Here is a 22716-nt window from a genome sequence, read left to right as displayed (position 1 = left end):
CAATAACAGAGCCTCATCGGAGCCCAACCGGTTATAGCAGAGACAAAGGCTCGTTAACAATATGTAAAAAGTAAGAGAGAGACAGACAGACAGACAGACAGATAGACAAACAGACAGACAAACAGACAGAGTAATGCAGTGATGTAGCAAGCCCATGCAAGCCATGCCACTGCAAGCACACGTAGATCTTGCGTGTGAAGCGAGAGAGGGCTGCAGTGTGCTGCAGACCTCGATCTAGCCCGAAACCTAGCAACACACACGCGTAATGTGTCATGCGCAGGCCTGCCCCATGGCCAAATCTGGTCGTGCGAAGAATTTGTTTCGAGTTTCGAAGTTCACAGCACACACGCATGCACCACACCACACTGTGACTGTTCACTAACAACAGTACATGTGTAGATCTAAGCTTAACGCACTTTTTGGACGACCAGTCGGCCTAGATCTAAGCCTACTTCTTTCATTATGGCCACCAACGATGTCAAGCACAAGAGAAAAAGCCTTTCAATTGACAAAATATACGAAATAATCCAGGCTGTTGACAAAAAGCAAGCTCCACTGGCAGATATTTGTCGTCAGTTCGACATTCCACAAGGATCGATTCCCACCATTATCAAGGATAGAGAGAAGATAGTGGCAGCATACTCCAATGGAAAGTTTGCTCTGGATTGAAAGAAGATGAGACTCCCCGATGCAGATGCTGTGGACCATGCTCTTCTGGTGTGGTTTAAGGAGGCAAGGACAAAGCTGGTGCCAGAACCCCTGTTCCTGGGTACTTGTGGCAAGGGACACTACGTATGAATAAGCACAGCTGGAGTAGTCCACAAATGCTTACTTTCCTAGTATTTCTGATTTAACAGGGATCGGATATAACAGGACTTTTTCTCTACTCCCATCATCCCTGTTATATCAGGTTTCCACTGTATGTGTATGTGTATCACGGCTCCCGGGACATCAATCGACAATTGGGCTTTTGGATTGAGCAAATCAGTTGAATCATGTTGAACTCCTTTTCATCACATTTTTACATCAGACTTGATATTATTTATATATATAGGTTTTTTGTGTGTCTTTATTTAGTTTCCTTCATTGTGCCATTCTTTACTGTTGAAGACAAATGTGTCTTTCCTTCTTTATACTTCAGGGAAATTTCCGATGCATACCTCTGTGTCATCAGTTTCTAATAATGACAAGATCATCTTTATGATTGGAGGTCTCACCATATATTTCTTATTAAGATCTCTTTTTTTATGTTATGGCTTTAAAAAATATTCTTTTTGCTATTTTGATTTTTGCCCCATGTAGAGATTGAATTTTAGTCCAAACAATATATCTGTTACTCATTTGGTTGTTTTTATAATAATTCCTTACCCAGCCTTGGCATATTTGTCTTTCATTTCCACTGACCTGGTAGCAATGTACTTTTTAATGCTAAAACACTTTTGGAAATGCTGTGAAATTCTTACTTCATGAAGAGAGTGTCTACTTGTTCTCAGGTACAACAAAGCCATGGAGGCAAAGAAAGAACGTGCTAGTAAGAATTCTCAAGGTTTTGGAGCCAAAGGGACAAGACAAGGGAACCCAATGCAGGTAAAAACATTTTTTCTTGAGACTAGGTAAAAAAGCTTGTCTGATGAAAGGACATTAATATGTTGTTTGATCAATAACAACACCTGAGAGATGTATTGATTACTTTTAACATATTTTCAACAAAGTTGTGCTTATTATGAAAGATTCATTCCAAGTTCTTCGCCGGGGGGGGGGGGGGGGGATGATTCACTTGGTGTTTTTAGTTATTTTTCTTGAAATGGTACTTACAAAGGCATACAAATTGATAAAGTCAGGTTATGCATACAAGTGTCAACATATCAAATTTCTAAATAAGCATACCATTACTGATGGCCACATTGCAAGGTTCTATTTTTGAGCTGGCGTTAAAATGACTTGCTTAAGTATCACTATCTTCTCATTTGAGGGTGGCAAATATTTTGTATGGGATACCACATGTTCCAATTCTTTCTAGTAGCTGTGTATTACCTCCTTGGCTTCCACTCCGGGAAACAGTATTCCCAAGAAGGCCGAAGAAGCCAAGATTAGAAAGTATGCAGGCCTCACTAACCGATATGACTTCATTCCAGTGGCTGCCAAAATAGTTGGTGCTGTTGGTCCTGTAATGACCCAGTTCCTTCAGAAAATCGGTTTTTGGTTGGCAAACACTACTGGTTACCCCAAGGAAACGAATAGGCTGTTTGAGAGAATCTCCATGGTGATCATTAGAGGCAACATCTTCTCAATATTGGCGGCCTCACTGGCGCATGAAGGATGAATCACGGCTCCCGGGACATCAATCGACACACTGACACAGGTCACAGAATCACCGATAGTCCAATGGTCTCTCCTGGAGGTTCAAAAGAGAGGTCATTTCAGCTCTGTGCTGGCATTGTGCTTAATCTTTCTGCGCTGCTTGTTGTGGATCTCGATGTGGATTGATTGCTGTGCTGCCCTCCTCCTTTGAAATATGAAGTATGACGACATGGATTATTGTGAGTTTTGATGCACTTTGAATGAAGGTCGCAAGAGTCATGTCGTGCTTGTGGATGACCGGAGTCTGGACATTATCATATAGCCCATTTTGGACTAAGTGATTTTTGTTATTTTGGGGATGTTGCTGCTGATTTTGACGGACTTGTCACTTTGAGAGTCAAAATCAAAATCAATCACCTCTAACCACTGAAAGCCAGCTGTCTGCAGTGGTAAATCGAAAGTATATGAGTGAACCAATGGTGCACACATTACTTTGACCACCTGTTTAATATTCTTTGTCATTTGTCATTGCTTGAAATTTCCTTGTGACCAAGTTAGATTAAGTGATTGTGTGCTTTTGAATTCTACTACTCATCCTTCATTGTGTCCAGCAAAGTCGTAAAGAAGTCGTAAATTCGGCGCCCTGGTCGTAAAGGTCGTAAATGATAGTAAATTTGCCTTGAAGGTAGTAAAAATTTGGTAAACGGTCGTAAATTAGCCTGCATACTGAGTGATGAAGCCAGCAAGACTTTTCAGTTTTTGCCGGTCGCGATTGTGATATAATTTTCTTTCACCTTTTCCCTGTCCGAGAGTACGTTTCACGTGAAAAGCCGACTATGGCGGCAGGTGGAAGTGTATTTGACACCGAGGCTCGATCGGGAAAATCAAGATCTACTTTCGCTTTCGTTACCACCCTGAAATTTGGTGAAGATAAACTGATAACGCAACATTTGTAATATGCAGGTTGTACAGTATAAACGCTGTGCCGCCGTGCAAATAAAATGTAATCATTACTCGGACTCTTCACCGTGCTGTCACTTGTGGGGGGGGGGGGGGGGGGGTGTGAAAAGATAATACAAGCTTCGTCCGATTTTTAGATTGTCGGGTTCGCCAACGTGACAGGTCAGTGAACCTTCGCGGGATGCACTACAAGGTACGGCATCGGTGGGCACCGGCGTTTGTTGGGGTCGCCAAAGTTCATTAAAAAGTCTGAGCATTGCGAAGTATAGGACTACGGAGTGGGGCAGGGATTATTGATTTTTTTTTTTTGAGATACACTTGGGGGAGGGGGGGAGCGGCTGAAGGCAACACCAGAGGACAAAAGCTGTTAGCAAATTTTAGAATTTTGATTAGATTTAGAGCCCGCTGCAAAGCGCGCATTGGTGCAGGCCTTGTGTGGAATCGGGATCCTTCATACCTTGTAAGCCGTGTTATTGAAATAAAGTGTTCGCGTTTCATTTGTTGGGTGATAGTAAATTAGAATAATATTGTAGCTTTCTGTTCAAGACTGGCAGATTTTCAGTGTCACTGCCTCTTGCCCTCTCACAATTCTTACACCTCTCACACTGAATAGGTTTACTCGAGTCATTACGTGTGTGTGTGCGCGCGTTGTTGTTGTGTAACATGGCCCTGGAAAATGGAGAAGCCGGTTTGGCAGTCACCCTGTGTGTACACATTAGGTATAAATCTACCCCCCCCCTCCCCCTCCCATCACCACCAGGGCAGTGCTACTGACTGAAACATCTTTAGGCCATTCCCAAAGGGAGGATATTAACATGTTCTTATGCACAGTAGAATTGTAAATATGGGCTGATTTATCAATGTCATGCTCATACTGTGCTGGACCAGCTTAGGGGGAACTGCTGCCTTTTCTGTCCTCTTTTTTACTTTCGTCATTTTCCTGTACTTCTTTTGTATGCTTATCACGCTTGTGATCTACTATTTCCGCGGTGCCTTGATAGTCGAAGCTTGATTCTTTTCGTTTCATATGTTATGTAATAATAATATATATGTTATTGATGGCGCAAATTAACTCCCTTTTTCGAGCTGGTGTGGGGCTTCATTTGCTGGGTAGTAAATTTTTTTTCCAGGTAGTTAATTTTTTCAGGAAATATTGCTGGACACCCTGATTCTTAAAGTGGAGAACATTAAGAACATTGTCTATGAAGCAATGGTAATTGTGCAAGTTGTATTGTGAAAGCTTACATGTTTACCTTGTACTTTATAATAACTTTTGGAAATTATTTTTTATCTTACTATTTATTTTACACTTAGTTGTAAGTAGTTCTATGTGATAATTCTATCAATAGTACTTTAATGGATTTTACTGTAATAGTTATTGTTGAGACATGGAGTAGCGTCAAATTGGCTCGCAAATCATGACGATGATATTGCATCCCAACCTCTGATCATGAGGTCATTTTTTCCCTTTTTCTGCTACAGCAAACAACTGTTGGTGATGAAGATCATTCCTGTCCTTCTTTTGAGAGAGTCAGGAGGGGGAAGAGAAAATCTGAGGGTTTTTTTTCCCCCAAAAGGAAACTTCAGTGGCCATGTTATAAATGTTTAGGAAGAATGTCGAACTGTGTCTGTGGAATGACTTCCTAGTAGGTGGCCACTTTGGTGTTTTCTATGAGTACTGTTCTTAAACAGATTTGCTTTTAACATGTGTATTAAATCTGTTAATAAAAGTCTGTTAAACATTCCTAGATATTTTATTGTCCATCAGCATGGACAACCCCCAACTCCCTCTATGGAAAAATGAAGAGACATATTACAGACAGGGCTCTCGTGACCTAGAGGTTAAGGTGTTGGCCTCTCATTCAAAAGGTCCCGGGTTCGAATCCGGGTAGCGAGCGAAAAATTTTCTGCTCTAAATTTGTCTCCTTTCACCTCATTTCCTGCTCTCTAGCAATGTTCTGTCGTCTGCTTTCGTCTCCTCTTTCTGCCCCCACCCCCTCACCTCCTTTGCCCCTTCCTCTGGGCTCCTGATTCTTTCTGCAGCCTTTCTATTGCTACTCCTTCGCTTCTTCTTACTGCTGTCTTTCAGTCACACTCTTGATCTTCTGGTAGGAAAGATCTACACCTAGCCTTCTCGGACAAGGGTGAAAAATCTCGGAGGGCCCTTGTGCAAGTTGTGCACATTAAAGATCCCTTGGTGGTCTAAAATCGATAAGGGTAGGCTTCGGCCGCCACCCGGGCAAAATTCAAAATTTCCTACCAACTGAAAATATTAGGTGTGTCCTGCGCGCTCATATGACCTTATGCAGTTGCGAGCGCCGTAAAACACTTTACAAAAACAAAAAAGACAGGGTCTCCTTTATTTCATCAAACAGAATTGTAAAAGTCTTACCATACAGTTAATTAGTATCAACAACATCAACGAACAACTTAATGTCTTCTCAGGACAAGAACACCTGGCTGTCTGTCATCGAAATGTTGAAGAGAAAAGATAAACTACCTGCTGTGGCCTTCACCTTCTCAAAGAAAAAAATAGAGGAGACTGCTTCCTCTCTGCAGAGTGTGGATTTAACTACAGCGAGTGAGAAAAGCGAGATTCACGTGTTCTTCCGTCGATGCATCACGCGATTGAAAGGTTCAGACCAGACGCTTCCTCAGGTGAGAGACTCGGTGGACTCAGCAGTGGGGAATGAGATGAGTGGTGCTTTGGGAGAGAATAGATGACGGAAAATGAGTATTTAAAATAAGCTTTGGACGCATTTGTGATTATAAGTCTGAGGATGATGTTGCCATTTTTGTCTCAGTTGTATTTACCATTTAAGGCAACAGTTCTGTGCTACTTTTGATGACAGATTCCTTATATTTACTTCTGTGCAGGAGTAGATGTCTTGAAAAGCTGATTGTACCTTTTATAACTTCAGTTTCTCTGTAGCTGAGTCAGGGCTTTGTTTGATTTTAATATATTTCTATAAGACTCAGCAGAGATTGACCCTAGTCAGCAATTTTGGGCTTTAGTTCGAAGAACAAATTTGCAGCATGTGTTTCATTTTGTACACATAAGTACAGGTAACTGTTAAAGCTCAAGGTTGTTACTATTTCCATTTAAGTTTACCAGAACTTTTGAAAATCTGAAATGGCAATTTTTGCCCTTGTTTATCATTTTCATTTGACTCTTTTTATTTGTATGGTGTTTTGTGGAAAATATTTGTGAGCCTCATGTATCTGTTTGTAATGATAATTCCTCTGAACCTACAACTCAAACACCTGTCTTGTTGTGTGCAGGTGTTACAACTAGAGGACTTGCTTCGTCGAGGTCTGGGCATTCATCACAGCGGTGTATTACCCATTCTCAAAGAGGTTGTCGAGATGCTGTTCCAGAAAGGTCTTTTAAAGGTAAAGATATTTTAATGCTTTTGGTGATTGTAATTTGAGGGCTTGCCTCTGTCGTTACAAAGTACATGGCTTCATTGTGGGCATGGGTCAACATGGTCAATGGATAACTTAAGCCTTCTTTTTTTTTGCTATGGGTTTTTCACATCCCTGGTCCCAGGTGAGATTGAGTATATTGTCTTCTAGGATATAGAACCCCCCAAAAAAACAGACTCAGATTATGCATTGTGTGCATGTTTTTTTGTTTTCGTAAGCGTTTTTTGGCACTTGCATCACAACTTGGTCATGTAAGTGCCAGACGCTAGAGGTGTTACAAGAGTGTAAAAAGCCCAAAAAAGAAGAAGAGATATAAGGATGACAGATGTTTGATAGGAAAAAAGGAGCAAACTACACTAGAGAACTGGCCAACCACACACTGCATGTTGTATAATTAAAGACACCTGTTGGGGAAAACTAAAGAAGAGCAAGTCTGATCAGACTGCTAGTCAAAATTCGAAATTAGTCTCTACCCAGAATGTTACCCTCCGAAAATGTATGGTCAAATGGTCATTGAGGTGTGTCCTTGAGCAAGGCACTTTTGGTCCAGGCTCAAGAACAGGGCACTGTTCTGGGGTGACCAGGATTAGTGTGTTTGCTCTGAGATGTTTCTTGATATATTTCTTATGTATGTAAAGCATAATTTGTATGCTGTTGTACACGTCAATGTCAGACTAATTTATAGGGTGGTTGGCGGGTGCTCTTATGGCTTGGTCCTTCTTTCCTATCAAATATTTATCATCCTTATCTCTCCTCCTTTTTTTGTGTTTGTTACTCTCTTGTAACACCTCTAATCTTCAGGACTTATGTGACCTTATTGTATTTCAAGTGCCGTAAAACTCTTACTAAAGCTAATAGACTAATTTGCTTTTTTTTAAAAACTGATGAACTGTTATTATTTCATCTTATTCTTTATATTTATTGGCTGTATTTCTATTCTTTCAGATCCTCTTTGCCACCGAGACCTTTGCCATGGGAGTGAACATGCCGGCCCGCACTGTGATCTTTGACAGCATACGCAAACACGATGGCACAAACTTCCGGAACCTTCTGCCGGGCGAGTACATCCAGATGGCGGGCAGGGCCGGTCGACGTGGCCTGGACACTACAGGAACAGTCATCTTGTTATGCAAAGGGGACGTCCCTGAGATGTCGGAGCTGCATAAAATGATGCTGGTACACTCATTTGCTTCCAAATCCTTTCCTTCCCTAATGCAGTCCCCTGTCCAAACATGAGTTTGACAATGAGTTAGAAAATCTCCTGAGCATTGTGTTGTGGATGATGGCCTAGGCCGATGAGAGGATAAAAAAAATGTGCGTAATTGTTGGAGACTTTCAGCTGCAGCACGCAGCATGGTTTCTAGTGATGCACAATCAGGATCAAAGGCTTTTGACATGCCTTGTCAGTTTGTTTTGTTTTTGCAAGTATTGGATGGACAGCCAATAAATTTCAACAACACATTTTCATATGAATTTGAATGAAAAACGTTGATTTAAGTCTCAAAATATGCACATTTTCATTTTTCTAGGACTCTCATACTATTGAAGTACCAAACTTCTCGTTATTTTACCTCTAAAACCAGGTGACCCCCACCTTTTTCAATCGCAAATATCTTGACTTCTATTCAAGACAGATGAGTATATTTTGCATCAAACACAAGGCAAATGAATAAGTTTTCAGATGATACCTATAACTCCACATGCCCAAAAATTGATGAGTATTTGATTCCACCGCATCGAGACACAGGGTCATGACATGGTGAAATCAGGCGTTCGTCACGTTTTGGACATGTGGACTTATTGGTATCATTTTAAAGCTTGTTCATTTGCTTTGCTCTCGGTGAATTTTTAAAATATTATTATTATAATTGTTTCTAATATGGTTATTATTTATATTAACTGTACAATCCCACACACTTGCAAGAGATGTGACCCTAGTTGTGGTAAGTTAATATTGTCTGTGCTCAGATGCTCACGAGGGACATTTACTTTCGTGTTGTGTCTCCTTCATCACTCATTTCTTACGCCTTACTGGCCAAGTTTGCTGTCTTTGAAATAACCATGTGTGTCTTTCTGTGCGTTAACTCTTGAGAAAACCAAAACATTTTTAATGTAGTCTTTTTTTCTCATTTATGCTTTTGATTTCGCCTGTGTCCCAGGGTAAACCGACATGTCTGGAGTCTCAGTTCCGCTTGACCTACACAATGATCCTGAACTTGCTGCGTGTGGAGCAGTTGCGTGTACAGGACATGATCAAACGCAGCTTCTCCGAGTTCCACCATCAGAAAGACACGGCTGTCCACCGCAAGGCCCTGGAGGAATTGAAGCAAAAGATGACTGGAATCAAGAACATTGAGTGCTACTTGTGTTCACTGGATCTGGAAAAGTATTACGAGGATTGCCGTGAATATCACGAGCTACAGAGATATTTGCAGGTGAGACTAGTAAAGGTGAAAGGTTTTAGGTAGATCTGAAGTGTATATTGTGTTACCATTGATGGTCTTCTCACCGAGGATAAGGTTATTTAGTTACTGTTTCATTTGTCTAATAACGAAACATAAAGCTCTAAATCATGCATGTAGATTTATGTATGTTTATTAAAGAAACAGTTGTTAGTGTTAGAGGGATTTTAGACAAAGAGACTGAATAAGCTAATATTTTCATTTTTGTGTAGAATTTCCTCCTTTGTTGCTGTTTTCTCCAAGCTGATGCTATGAATAGATCTACGTGGACAGGATACTAAGTGAGGACTTCCATGGGTGTTGATTTAATTGAATCCTTTACAATCTTGACCTAAAACACTAAAGACTATGACATTTTTTTATGCATAATTTTTTTAACGTTGCTAAACTCGTTATGATTACATTTTTAAAAAACTTTCAAGGAGAACCACTTCTGCAAATATTCTTCTCAGCATTGCTGTCTATTGATTAAGTTGACTCTTCGTTCTTTATCTTTGTTCCATTATCATTTCCATTGCTCTGTGGGCCAAATACAGGGAATCTACTATTGCTGTCATGTGTAAAAATACAGTCCATTTATGCTGTTTTTACAATTTTACAGGAGAGCCAAAAAACTAAATTTTGTTACCAATAAAATTATTTGCTATAAAGATAATATGTGAGGCATCGTGGTGAAATCAGGCACTCATTAAAATAAAGAAAGAAAAGAAAAAGGCATTTTTCCACCAGTTTGACAATTTTTATCGTTATTTTGTTTTTTGGCTAAACACCTTTGATGTTCATATGAAAACACATTTCCATTAAAAAAAAATTTTTTTTTGTAAAGTGTTTTACGGCGCTCGCAACTGCATAGGTCATATGAGCGCGCGGGACAATCCTAATATTTTCAGTTGGTAGGAAATTTTGAATTTTGCCCGGGTGGCGGCCGAAGCCTACTCTTATCGATTTTAGACCACCAAGGGATCTTTAGCGTGCGCAACTTGCACACGGGCCCTGCGAGATTTTTCGCCCTTGTCCGAGAAGGCTAGGTGTAGATCTTTCCTACCAGAAGATCAGGGGTGTGGCAGAAAGACAGCAGTAAGGAGGAGCCAAGGAGTAGCAGTAGAAAGGCTGCAGAAAGAGTCAGGAGCCCAGAGGAGGGGGCAAAGGAGGTGAGGGGGTGGGGGCAGAAAGTGGAAATGAAAGCAGACGACAGAACATTGCTAGAGAGCAGGAAAGGAGGTGAAAGGAGACAACATTTTAGAGAAGAAAATTTTCGGTCACTACCCGGATTCGAACTCGGGACCTTTTGAATGAGAGGCCAACACCTTAACCTCTAGGCCACGAGAGCCCCCACACATTTCCATATAACTTTTAGTGAAAAATCTTGTTTAAAGGCACAAAATGTGTAATTTTCAGTTTTCAATGACTCTCAAGCTATTGAACTTACCAAACTTTGGTGGCTATTTTCTCGCTAATTTTACTTCTGAAACCAGGCGACCCCACCTCCTTCAATTGCAAATATCTCGACTTCTATTCAAGATAAATGGAAATTTTTTTCATTGAAAGCAAGGCGAATGGACAAGCTTTTAGATGACTCCAATAAATTCATATGCCCGAATATTGACGAGCGCCTGGTTCCACAAAGACGTGTCACATATAGATCTATCAAATTGGTATTCTTACCTAAAGATATTGACTTTGGATGTTTGCAAAGAGTTTTTGTTCTTGGTAACATTTTCAGTTTTTTGGCTCTCCAGTAAAATTGTAAAAAGGGGGGGTTCTCGTAACCTAGAGGTTAAGGTGTTGGCCTTGCATTCAAAGGTTCCGGGTTCAAATCCGAGTAGCTACCGAAAAACGTTCTGCTCTAAAATTGTCTATTTTCATCTCCTTTCCTGCTCTCTAGCAATGTTCTGTCGTCTGCTTTCGTCTCCTCTTTCTGCTCCCACCCCCTCACATTCTTTGCCCCCTCCTCTGGGCTTCTGACTCTTTCTGCAGCCGATCTACTGCTACTCCTTGGCTCCTTCTTACTGCTGTCTTTCAGCCACACCCCTGATCTTCTGGTAGGAAAGATCTACACCTAGCCTTCTTGGACAAGGACGAAAAATCTCAGAAGGCCAGTGTGCAAGTTGCGCAAGTGTTTAAGATCCCTTGGTGGTCTAAAATCAATAGAGTAGGCTGTGGCCGCCACCCGGGTAAAATTCAAAATTTCCTAACAACTGAAAATGTTTAATGTGTCCCGCGAGCTCATATATGCAGTTCTGAGCGCCGTAAAACACTTACCCCACAAAAAAGGTTTTTAAATTGTAAAAATTGCACATACTATATTTTTAAAAATGACAGCAGACCAGTGACATCATTAGTGTGAGCAGTTTAAAATGAGTTCATGACTGTAACGTATGCTGTCGTAGCTTGTACTTGGGAACTTTCTAATGGTGTCACTGTAGCTACTTTTATTGCGGCTGTGAACACTGCTGCTGCTACAGCAGTTACTGCTTTGACTACTATTGCTTATCTTACACTTTCTTCTGTTGCTGCTATTACTTATGGGAGTAATAAATTGTCAAGTGTATAGGGCCTTCTGTTAAGAAGGCTGTGTTATTTTAATTGTAAATTTCAATAGTTAGTTAATAACTTATTTCAAATACGTATATGTATTATCACCTAGTTCGTTTCTTTCCTCATTGCTTGGGCTCTTTGACAGTCTGTGATGCTGACCAACCCGACAGCTCTTAAGCTCCTGTCCCCGGGCCGAGTGTTGATGGTCCGGCGGCCTCTGGGCCAGGCAGTTCTGGGCGTGGTGCTTGCCTCGTCTGTCGGAACAAACAATGAGCGGAAGTTCACAACACTGGTGCTTTCAGAGAAAGGAGAAGAGGGCCTCGGAGAACCTTCAAAACACAGTGAGTAATTTTTATTTGTTGATGTGTAAATGTGACACTATTTAAATCATTTAGAAGGCTTCACTCTTGCTTGTCAGGGCCAGTTAGGGTTGAGAGGGATACGACATCTCTGTTCGAAGACAAAGCTGCTCTATATAAGTCCTCTCCACATGAGAATGGATGCAATTAAAAAGCCCACAAAACAAGTTAAAGTTACTTTGCATGTGTGCCGACTAGCCAAATCATGCAAAAAAATGAGAGGGCAAAACTGTCTCCTGTTTTCTTTTTGTCTGAGAGTTATATTATTTTCTTTCGATATTCCAAGTTTATGATTTTATTGTGGAAACCGATGCTAAACTTGAAAAACCAATGATATTTCCTTGGTCAGCCAACGATTTGAGTCTGTTAATCAATAACCAGATATGCAAATGGTTCAAGCAAGTGTATCAATGACTTTGTTTACATCAACCAATAATTTAACACGTTAAAAAAAAAGATTTAGCTTGATAAGCTGATTTAATTGTGTGGACCAGTTGCTACTTAAGTTGTTGAAGGAATGATCTGATTAGGTGGACTGAGAAAATGTAACCTGTCATCAACTGTTCTCCTTACCAGGAGTGGGTCCGGTTTTGCCTAGTTCTCTTTTCCTGCCGGAGGGTGCCAGCTGGCAACAGGTGCTAGAGCTCAAGAGCAATGACATTGCACGTGTCACCACCAAGGTCATTCGCGTGGACGCTGATGGGATTATCCATGACACAAGGCGTCGAGATCATCCCCGCTTCAAGTAAGGAGAGGATAATTACTCTATCTTTGCTAGAATTTCACAAAACCATTTTTTAAAACTGTTAGTGATATCGATATTCAACCTTAGGTTGCATGTTTTTTTCTTTTTAATTTTCATTTTAACACTTTGCAGTCACACAGCCAGCAGTACAAAATACCCATCTAGTCACTCAGCCAGGAGAGTGACTGCAACGGATTTCTCCTGCGCCAGGTGACCGGAACATATAATTTTCACCGGCACATTATTGCGCCAAGTGACTGCAAAGTGTTAATCCTAATGACATCTTTTTAGAAATTATATGGTCTGGTTAGTAAAATGAGATCTGTTTGATTTGTTTACTGCATCTGTCTATTTTTCAATTTCTTGAACTGTTTTTGTTTTTGTACTGATTTGAAGGGCAGATTATAGTAAAGTAGAAAGAGTATTGTTTGTTGAATTGTATGTTATTCTTGGTGTGAGTCCTGTCGCCTTCAGCTTCAGAGAGTCTTGAGGCTGGTAGCCCTGTCTTGGCCCTTCTTGAGATCTTCATGTTTTTGTCACCAAATAGTTCCAAAATGTGGGTTGGCTGTTAAGATGATTTTTGTTAGTATTAGCCTGTACAATGAGGCTAGTTTGAAGAAAAGTAGTTTAGCTGTGTAGCTAAAAGGTTGCAATGGTTGATAAATGGAAAAGTCAATATATAAATAGTTTCGGAGATTGTGACTGCCAATATATTTTATCCACAATATCGAAAGTGTACAATTCTCCTTTTGAGTGATTTCCAGCTCTTCTGTTATGGACCCAATATGATGCTATTGTAGCTTGAGGGCTTTCCAACTGTGCTCTGTTGGGTAAAAGAAAATTCTGTCAAAAGAAGAAAGTAAAACACCACATTTACTGATCTCTGTGTAGAAAGTTTTGTTAGTGGCATGTACAACACATCATCATCATCATCAGCAGCAGTGTCAGCATCAACATCAAGTGTCTTGTCTGGAGCAAACATTGGTGGTTATAGTTCTCCATCCCTCTTTCATTTAAAGTGAAACGTGTACATAGATAAATTAACTGAAGGGTGCACAAGCAGCTCATTAATTAGTCTTGCTCAAGGACACACATAAATTTAATGAAAGTACACCAGCAGTACGTTAACATGTGTTGCTCAAGGACGCACCCCAGTGACCTCACAACTGAAGGCTGTGTTGTTAGTGTGGCATTGATGGTCTAGGACTCGCAACCATAAGGTTGTGGGTTTGAATTCCATCATGGACCTGGCGTTTTGTCTTTGGGGAAGGCACTTTACACAAATTTTCCTCTCTTCACCCAAGTCGGAATGGTTACCGAGCTATAGACGATGAAAGATCTTGTCAATATGTAAATGTTTGGGTGCATGCAATCTGCAGCTTGCACTGTATGCTTCCTGAGAAGCAGAGAACGTTTCTGAGTGTTCTAGGGTCTGTTGCGGTAATAATAGTTGTAAAACTCATAGAGCATGCTATAGAGTGTGGATATGCGCTACTTAAATGCTGTTGTTATCATTGTTATTTTTGTTGTTATTATTATTGTTATTTTAAAATTATTATTATTATTATTGTTATATAGTTGCTTGACATTATCTGAATGTTAGTCCCAAGCTCAGTAACCACTCAAAAATTAGCAACAAAACTGGAGAAGGATGTTGTCATAAAAATTGGTTTCAGACCTGTTTATTGTCTTAAAAGATATTTCTTTTACTGCTTTGGATGACGGATGCCCGATCTTTTCTGGCTTTGCAAAAGGTATGAGTGATTGTTCATTTCTGCTACTTCTGTCAGTGCTTCCACTCTTCCGTATTTTTACGTAAATCCGTACTTTCTGCCATTTCCGTACTTGCTCCTCCATCAATATCAACTCCCTCCGTAAAAAGCTGCGACAGCGTAGGACTACCGAAATTCCGTAGCAAAAGATCTGTACTCGCCTTCGTATCGTCTAGTACTAGTGCTAATATAAGTTACGGATATTTACGGTAATTCTCTCGGCAACAAGTTAGAAGTTATAGAAACCTGCCAGATAGCGCATTTCCTGCAATTGGCCATTATTCCGCTATGCCACATTATGCATTCATTGTGGGTTGGTCGGCAGTACCATTTTTTTGTCCAAAAGTTGCCAAAAGTTGCCACAAAAATGCCAAAAGTTGCCAATAATTTTCAGGCTTTCAACTAGCTGTGACGAAGTAATGTAACTTAATCTAAAGCACCAGAATTTCTTGTGCTCTGTTTTAAGCATCCAGAATATTAATTGTAGCCACATAGAGTGTAAAAACGTGAAAAATAAAGGTTTCACAACAGAATGAAATCAAAATTAGAACAGCACACAAACAACCTCAAAAAAGTAACGAATAAGGGCGTGTGTCCACCTATCCGAAGATTGCCCATTTTAACTCTAAACATGTCTAATTCAAGAAAAAGTACAGGATGTAAATTATGGAATAACACACAAGGGGCCTGCCAGTGTCAGTGTTCGGATTTGGTGGAGACACGCTCTAACATAACACATTTATAATATATATTTTTATTTTTTATTTTTTATGTAGGAACATCAAATTAAATGACATTACGCTGTATAAACAGACACACAAATAGATCAGAAAAATAACCCCCCAAAAAATAACACACCGACAAAGAGGGAAAAATAAAAGACAAACAGCAATATAATAAATAGTATGTAATGTACTTATTATTATTCTTAGCGTGAAAATAACTATACATGGACACCTTAAAATTATCAAAATACACATGAAATAGCCTTTTCTTTTTGAAAAATGCAAAAATCGCGGCCGCGCGACAAACGCAGATGCTAGGATAAGGGCCGCGATGAAAGAAATTTATGCTAAAACCAGCATAAAACTACTAACATCAAGAATAATTCGAAGTGGTGTTCCGAGGTTGTGACATGCGACATTCGGACGTGAAATTTAAGGAAAATTAGGGAATACCCCGGGTAACTGTATTTGTGAAGGTACATATGTATTCCTTATTCCCAGGTTTGCCTTCTATCAAGGGTGCGATGACAAATTAATTGAATTATAGTAGCAATGGAAGGGGAACCTGCTTTTAAACATTGCCAGCAATGGGAGGATATGTAGGATGTGAAGAAATCAAACAAGACAGAATGAAATCAAAATTAGAACAGCACACAAACAACTGCAAAAAAAGTAACGAATAAGGGCGTGTGTCCACCTATCCGAAGATTGGCCATTTGTTGGGGGAAAAATAAATGTTATGGGTTGTGGGCAATCTCTTCAAACAGGCTCCCAGATGCCATTTTCAGCCCTCTAAAAGCACTAAATTTCTATTTCTTACGGGGCCTCGCCCCCTGAACCCCCACCGGGACGCTGCGCTGGGGGGCCGCCGCACCAGAGACCCCCGGCAGAATTTTCCTTACTTTTCAGCTTCAGCTGGTGGGAGCACTGTTCTGTGTAGTGGTGCATGACTGTACTTGTGGTCCATCTCTTTTTTCTGATTCACTTTTCTCATACTGAGATTGCAACTACCTCTCACTGTTCTCTCTGTCAAGCAATGAACTTGAAAAAAATATTGTGATTTTTTTGAAACCTCAGAGATGAGCCACCAGACCGCTGTGTTACCACAGCAACGCAAGAGCTGCTGCGACTGAGCGAGTCCAATCCTTCAGGGTTGCCAGGACTTCATCCAGTCAATGACCTAAAATTCCGAGACATGGATCTAGTAGAACAATGCCGCACTCTTCAGTTTCTAGAGGAGGGTTTCTCCGATTTCAACTGCCCCCGGTGTCCAGTCTTTCTGGAACATGTGAGTTTTAGAAATGAAACGGTGGTTTGGATTACACTTAAAATCTATTTGATTTATTTGTGAGGATAAGAATTAATCATGTGGAAAGTTAGCTCAGTGTTCCAATAGTGCTTTGATTTGTAGAATCAGAGGTTCAGTGTGGATAGAAACTTATGGGTTCTTTTCAGTGTGGCCAAACAAAACTCTGAAATTAAAGAAGAACCTTGTGTAAGGGAGGGTTTTGTAATGTATTGAGGTAGAAGAAGTCGGAAAGGGGCATTCTGGCTAAATGGTTAATGGTCTGTCATTGCAAGATTGTAAGTTTAATTAATTTCTCATTATGCTGTGTAGGATTTTTCTTTTTGGGGGAGAATTTGAATCGCTACTTTTTCATTTTTCAGAATTTTCGTTGATTCTGATATTTCTTTAGCTTGTAGCATAAGGGGTATGATTGCCATCACCATATATGTGTGCTGCTGCTAACATCTGGATTGCTTTCCCCATCATCATCATCATCATTATCATCATCATCATCATCCCATCACCATCACCATCATCGTCATCATCATCGTCATCATCATCATCATCATCATCATCATCGTCATCATCATCGTCATCATCATCGTCATCATCATCATTGTCATCATCATCATCGTCATCATCATCATCGTCATCCCATCACCATCATCATCATCGTCATCAGCTTTTTTTAACTGGTGCCAGAGTACAGGCCACAAACAAGTACTCTCTATTTCTGTCCTTTGCTGTAGTCTCCACTTCTGTTCTGCTGAACTGTATCCCATTTTCTTTAGGTCTAAATCTATTGCTTTCTTCAGGGGAATGGAAATAGTAGACTTAAACACTTTGCTCTGTAGTTCATTAATGTTTGCACAGGTGGCATGAATCCCCAACAGAATGCATAGTGTTGATGTGTTTACTGCTGCCTTTGCACTAGAGACTGGGGTGGCTATTAAAAGATGAACAGAGAGAAAAAGAAGAAAATATTTATAAGTCTGGGGAGCTATTGTGAAGTTATTATGCAATCTTCCATTGGAGGGATTTTGAGACTATTCTGCCGTAAGCCTTAAAAAATTTTTTACTCCAAATTTATTTGTTTGATAAATTTAAAGCCTGATCAGTTACCCTACTTGTTTGAAGAAAGTCAAAGTGAAACTGACTAGTATTTAGATCAATTAGAATTCAAATTTCGTAAAGACACCTATTTAATATTGTTACGCTGACAAAAAACCTCTTTATCTTGAAACTGCTGTGAATTTTTAAAAAAGGTGTTTTGTCTGCTTACGGCAATATTATCACCGTTACCTTACTTTGATCTTTCCTGATGTGCTGTTTTCAGTTCTCCGAGCATGACAGGAATATGGCCCTGAAGGACGAGTACAGGCGCCTGCAGTATCTCCTGTCTGACGAAAGTCTGGCCCTGCTGCCGGAGTACACACAAAGGGTTCAGGTGAGCCTGACAGGCAGTCCTGTCACATACAATAGTTCAGTTTTTAGTCTGTACGCCCGGTCTGTCCTCAGTGACAGGAAAAAGCAGGGTGAACACCTACGCGGCCATGGATGAGACTACTTGCGGAGAACGACTGCTCCCCCAGGGTTGTGAATGAGTATATGAGCAAGCGAAATGACCTAGATCTAAATAAAGGCCTGCTGATGTGTCCCCAAATATGTTTGTGTCACAACGCGGTGGAATCAGGCGCTCGTCAATTTTAGGACATATGGAGTTATTGGTATCATATTAAAGTCTGTCCATTTGCCTTGCTTTTGATTCCATTTATCTTTGATACAAGTCAAGAGATTGGCAATTGAAGGAGTTGGAGTTGCCTGGTTTCAGACGTAAGATTAGCGAGAAAATGGCCGCCAAAGTTGAGTTATTTCGAGAGTTTGCGGAAACTGAAAATATACATCTTTTATGCTTTTAATCAACGTTTTTCAGCAAAATCCTCACAAATGTGTTTTTAAAGGGCATGAAAAGTGTTGAGCCAAAAAACAAAAATTTGATAAAAATTCCCAAGCCTGCTGAAAAATGCCAGTTTCTTGACTTTCATTAATTTGACGAGCGCCTGATTCCTCCATGCTGCCTCACATTTATGTTTTCATTAACTCATCGATTAATTTTGTTTTGATATTTTGCTTCCAATTTATGGCAATTAAATGTGGAAAAGAATGAGATGAGTTTAAAACCAGAACCTTAAGTGTGGGACAAAATTTGTAAAGACACAGACTGTGTTGACTCAGACAGTGGTCTTGATTATTTGGATTGCAAGTCTTCAGATCGAGGAGAAAGTGATGAAAATTGATCTAGAGCCACTTATCATTGATTTAGGAGAAATTTACTCTATGAACAAATCTAGATCTAACCTTTTATCTCTGTTAGGAACTGAGTCTACATGAAAACTTGCTATTACATAAATGATTACACCTAAATGATTCAAACCAAAATATTTTTTTCAATGAAAATGTGTTACGGCATTGGGAAGCATATTCTTAACAGTTTGGTGAAGTTTCATATCTATAATTTTACTAGAGACAGAGTTATTCATATTAAAGTAACACATAACCCGCATAGAAAGCTGGCGGCAACTCTGGTCCTTGGGAACTGAAAGTCAAGTGTGAGGCAGGGGGTTAAGGAGATTCTCTACTGTTGTGGATTGAATATCTTCCTCTCAGTGGATAAATTGAAGATGGAAGAGGCAGAGGCAGAACTAGAATGATTTACTTGAAGAACTTTGACAAATGGGTGATAGAAAAAAATCCAGATATCACAGGGATTTTGTTAAAGCAACTTAAAGTGAGAGGAGAAAGGAGTGGTGAACCATAGCCGCCAATATCTGCTTCAGATCTATTTATTGCAGAACATGTCTGTCTGTCTGTCTGTCTGCCTGCCTGCCTGTCTATCTGTCTGTCTGTCTGTCTGTCTGTCTATCTGTCTGTCTGTTTAGATTTAAAGAGGAACAAAAGTTCTTGTTTAATTTCATGTTTCACTCTTGGGGTTGCCTGTGGCTCCTTTAATTCGTTAGATTTATGTATTCTCTTAGTGGGTGGTTGACGGGTGCTCTGGTATGGTTTGCTCCTTCATTCCTATAAAAAATCTATTTCTCTATCTCCCCTCCTTCTTTTTTGTTTTTGTTACTCTCTTGTAACACTTCTAATCTTCGGCACTTCTATGACCTTATTGTGTTACAAGTGCCGTAAAACCCTTACTAAAACTAAAGCATTCTCTTATTGTACAGCACACATGGTAGTTTCAGAGTTGTTGAGAAGGAAGACTCTTGCATGGCAGCTGTTAAAACAATAGGGGGGAGTAAGTCAGAAATGGCCTGGTGGTCCATCTTGCATTTTTCTCTCTTTTCTTTGATGTTTATCACACTGGTGTCTGTAGTGAAATGATTAGGCTCCCCGCCGTTGCATCCAGAAAACATATGATGAGTTGGATTCCCATGTCTGGAGGGTTTTTTTTAAAATCGAGAGTGTATCCATATGTCTGTTTTTTAGTCATTGCGATATTATATCCCTTTAAGCCTGGTTTGACCCTGAGAGGCAAAGTTACAGCAGCTTGCCTCCTAAATGATGTAAATTCTGTGCCAATATAGATGTAAAAGATGTAGCCTACAATTTTGTCATTAATTTTATATACTGTCTCTCAAAGGTGCTGAAGCGTTTGCACTACGTGGACAACACAGGCACAGTACAGCTTAAAGGTCGCGTGGCTTGTGAGATCAGCAACCATGAGCTCATGATCACTGAGCTGGTCTTCGAAAATGTCCTCACTGACCTTCATCCCACAGATATTGCTGCTGTCTTATCGTGTTTTGTGTTTGAGATGAAACGCTGCAGTGAGCCAAAGCTGACGGATACTTTACTCAAAGTAAGTGATCAATCATGTAATAAAATCACTTTTTATCTTCTGAATTGACATTTTATTTGTGTTTTCAATTTCTTATGGTAATAGCTTTACCTTTTGTCTGTTTTACCAAATCAATATATACTATACTTTTCTTTAAATAATTTTTTTTCTTTCAAGTTAGATGTGAAGTACAACTGGAATGTGAAGTAAAATTGGGGAGAAACACAACTTCATGAAAATTCACTGGCCTCACACCATCAGAAATGTAGTATTATGGAGGTGAACCAAACAATAACCAAATGACCCAGAGATTAAATAAAAAAAGAAGATAAAGATGGCGATGGATTGGACACTTACTCAAGAAGCCAGCCCACAATGTGACAAGACAAAGCCTTAGATGGAACTGTCAGTGGAAGAGAAAGAGTGGAAGACCGAGGTCCACGTGGGAGCAAGATCTCAGGAATATGGGACACAGCTGGCTGGAGGTGGAGATTACCCAGAGCAGAGACAGGTGGAGAGCTCTTCTTAGTGGCCTGTACCCAATACCAGGGTGAACGAGGCAAATTATGATGATGACAATAATATTAATAATTGCGTTTACATAGTGCTTTTCTGCATGCTCTAATTGTTTTACAACTATTATTATCTGAGTTGACCCAGGGAAACTCAGAAACATCCTCAGCTTCCCACAAAGAATAGAGTGCAAGCTGATGATTACATTTGCTAAAACACTAACAAACTTACAAGACCTTCCACTGTCTATAGCTGGATACCCATTTCCACCTGGGTGAAGTGAGGAAAATTCGGGTAAAGTGCCTTTTCCAAGGACACAACATCAGACCCATGACAGGTTTCGAACTCACGACCTTATAGCCTTATCACAGAGTCACTGACACTACCCATGATGATGTACTGAACATTAGAGTTCAAAGATGAAGGGTAAAATTAAAGACAACTGATGGTAAAAGTGCTCTTACATAAGTTGCCCTCAATGGCGCCACAGCGCCAGAAGAAAGAGAGAGAGAGAGAGGTTGTTCTAATGAAACTGTTTTTGGGTTACGATTTTCTTTCTTGAAGAACAGTTTGTGCATTTCAACATGTCTTTTCGTATGGAACACAAGCCAGTCAGTTTTTTAAATCTGAGCAAGTGTTCAAAATATCTCTCTGTGTAGTCATCATTATCATATAGGCTTGTCATAGGACTGTTATCTTGCACGACACAATATTGTACTCATTGTTCTTTCACTCTTATTTATTTTTGATGTGGTCTCATTTCCTCCATGTCTCGTTTCCAGCTTATCCCTTGCTCCTGCCTGTCTTTCTGTTCGTGCTTCCTTCCAAAACAGTCTTTCACAGTATATTTTGTTAACGGTACTAGAAAAATAACCTCTTGATGCGTCCATTATGTCGTTGCCCGAATCACGTACTATCGTAACAGACATATCACCCGAAATTGGGTTTATAATACAACCCGATTACATTGTTTGCATTCTAAATTCTGTCGAAATCTGGATTTGATACCTTTAATAGTCACCGAGATACACTTGGTTCGTGAGGCATCATAAGCACCCTCCTGAATATAATTCAGAATCACGTACATACGCTAGGGATGATACGCTAGTACGTGGACCGTCTCTTCCATCGCTTGTAAACTTGTATGCTCACGTTGTTAAGTCACGTACTAATGTAAGTAACAAAAATCTCACTATTAATCTACATGATTGCAGCGTTGAATAAAAAATTTTCATGACCATTACACGTAAACTTTCTCTCTCTCTCTCTGTCTGTCTTTCTCTCTCTCTTTTCCTTCCCATCTGTCTCTGCCTCCCCCTCCCCTGTCTCTCTCTCCCATCCCCTCAGCCTCTCTCTCTCTCTCTCTCTCTGCCCCCCCACGGCAAGGCCACTGACTGAAGAGTCTTTAGCCCATTCCCAATGAAGGGGATATTAACCTGTTTTTATGCACAGTAGAATTGTAAATGAGCTGACTTATCAATGTCTTGCTCCTACTGTGCCCAAACAACATAATGGGAACTGCTGCTATTTCTTTCCTCTTCATTGCTATCAATACTATCATCATTTTTCCTCTAATTCTTTTGTATGTTTGCAACTCTCTTGTGAACTATTATTTCTGGGGTGCCTTGATAGTCGAAGCAGACTTTGTGCTGTTGAGGCTAGAGAGGTGAGCAGAGAAAGCCTGATTCCTCGTTTAGACTTCATAATAATAAATAGCATTTATACTGCGCATTTCCATTTCCTAAAAGATGCTCAATGCGCATTACAATGAAAAAGACATCAC

The 22716-nt window shown here is 40.1% G+C and overlaps 1 protein-coding gene across 2 annotated transcripts in view; it reads left to right on the top strand.

The window, feature by feature from the left end:
* Positions 1-22716, top strand: part of LOC101857502 (helicase SKI2W) — a 49130-nt gene that overhangs the window by 22944 nt on the left and 3470 nt on the right. For both annotated transcript variants that reach the window (XM_005103806.3, XM_035971189.1), the window contains exons 14-23: positions 1494-1587; positions 5707-5919; positions 6544-6654; positions 7633-7863; positions 8847-9122; positions 11833-12028; positions 12623-12791; positions 16366-16576; positions 17913-18023; positions 20223-20441. In XM_005103806.3, coding sequence (XP_005103863.1) covers positions 1494-1587; positions 5707-5919; positions 6544-6654; positions 7633-7863; positions 8847-9122; positions 11833-12028; positions 12623-12791; positions 16366-16576; positions 17913-18023; positions 20223-20441 — 1831 coding nt within the window. The remainder of the gene's footprint in view (positions 1-1493; positions 1588-5706; positions 5920-6543; positions 6655-7632; positions 7864-8846; positions 9123-11832; positions 12029-12622; positions 12792-16365; positions 16577-17912; positions 18024-20222; positions 20442-22716) is intronic.

This window comes from Aplysia californica, unplaced genomic scaffold, assembly GCF_000002075.1.
Source record: "Aplysia californica isolate F4 #8 unplaced genomic scaffold, AplCal3.0 scaffold00390, whole genome shotgun sequence".
Lineage (NCBI taxonomy): Eukaryota > Metazoa > Mollusca > Gastropoda > Aplysiida > Aplysiidae > Aplysia > Aplysia californica.
The sequence above is the reverse complement of the archived record's forward strand: the minus strand, read 5'-3'. Positions and strand labels throughout refer to the sequence as shown.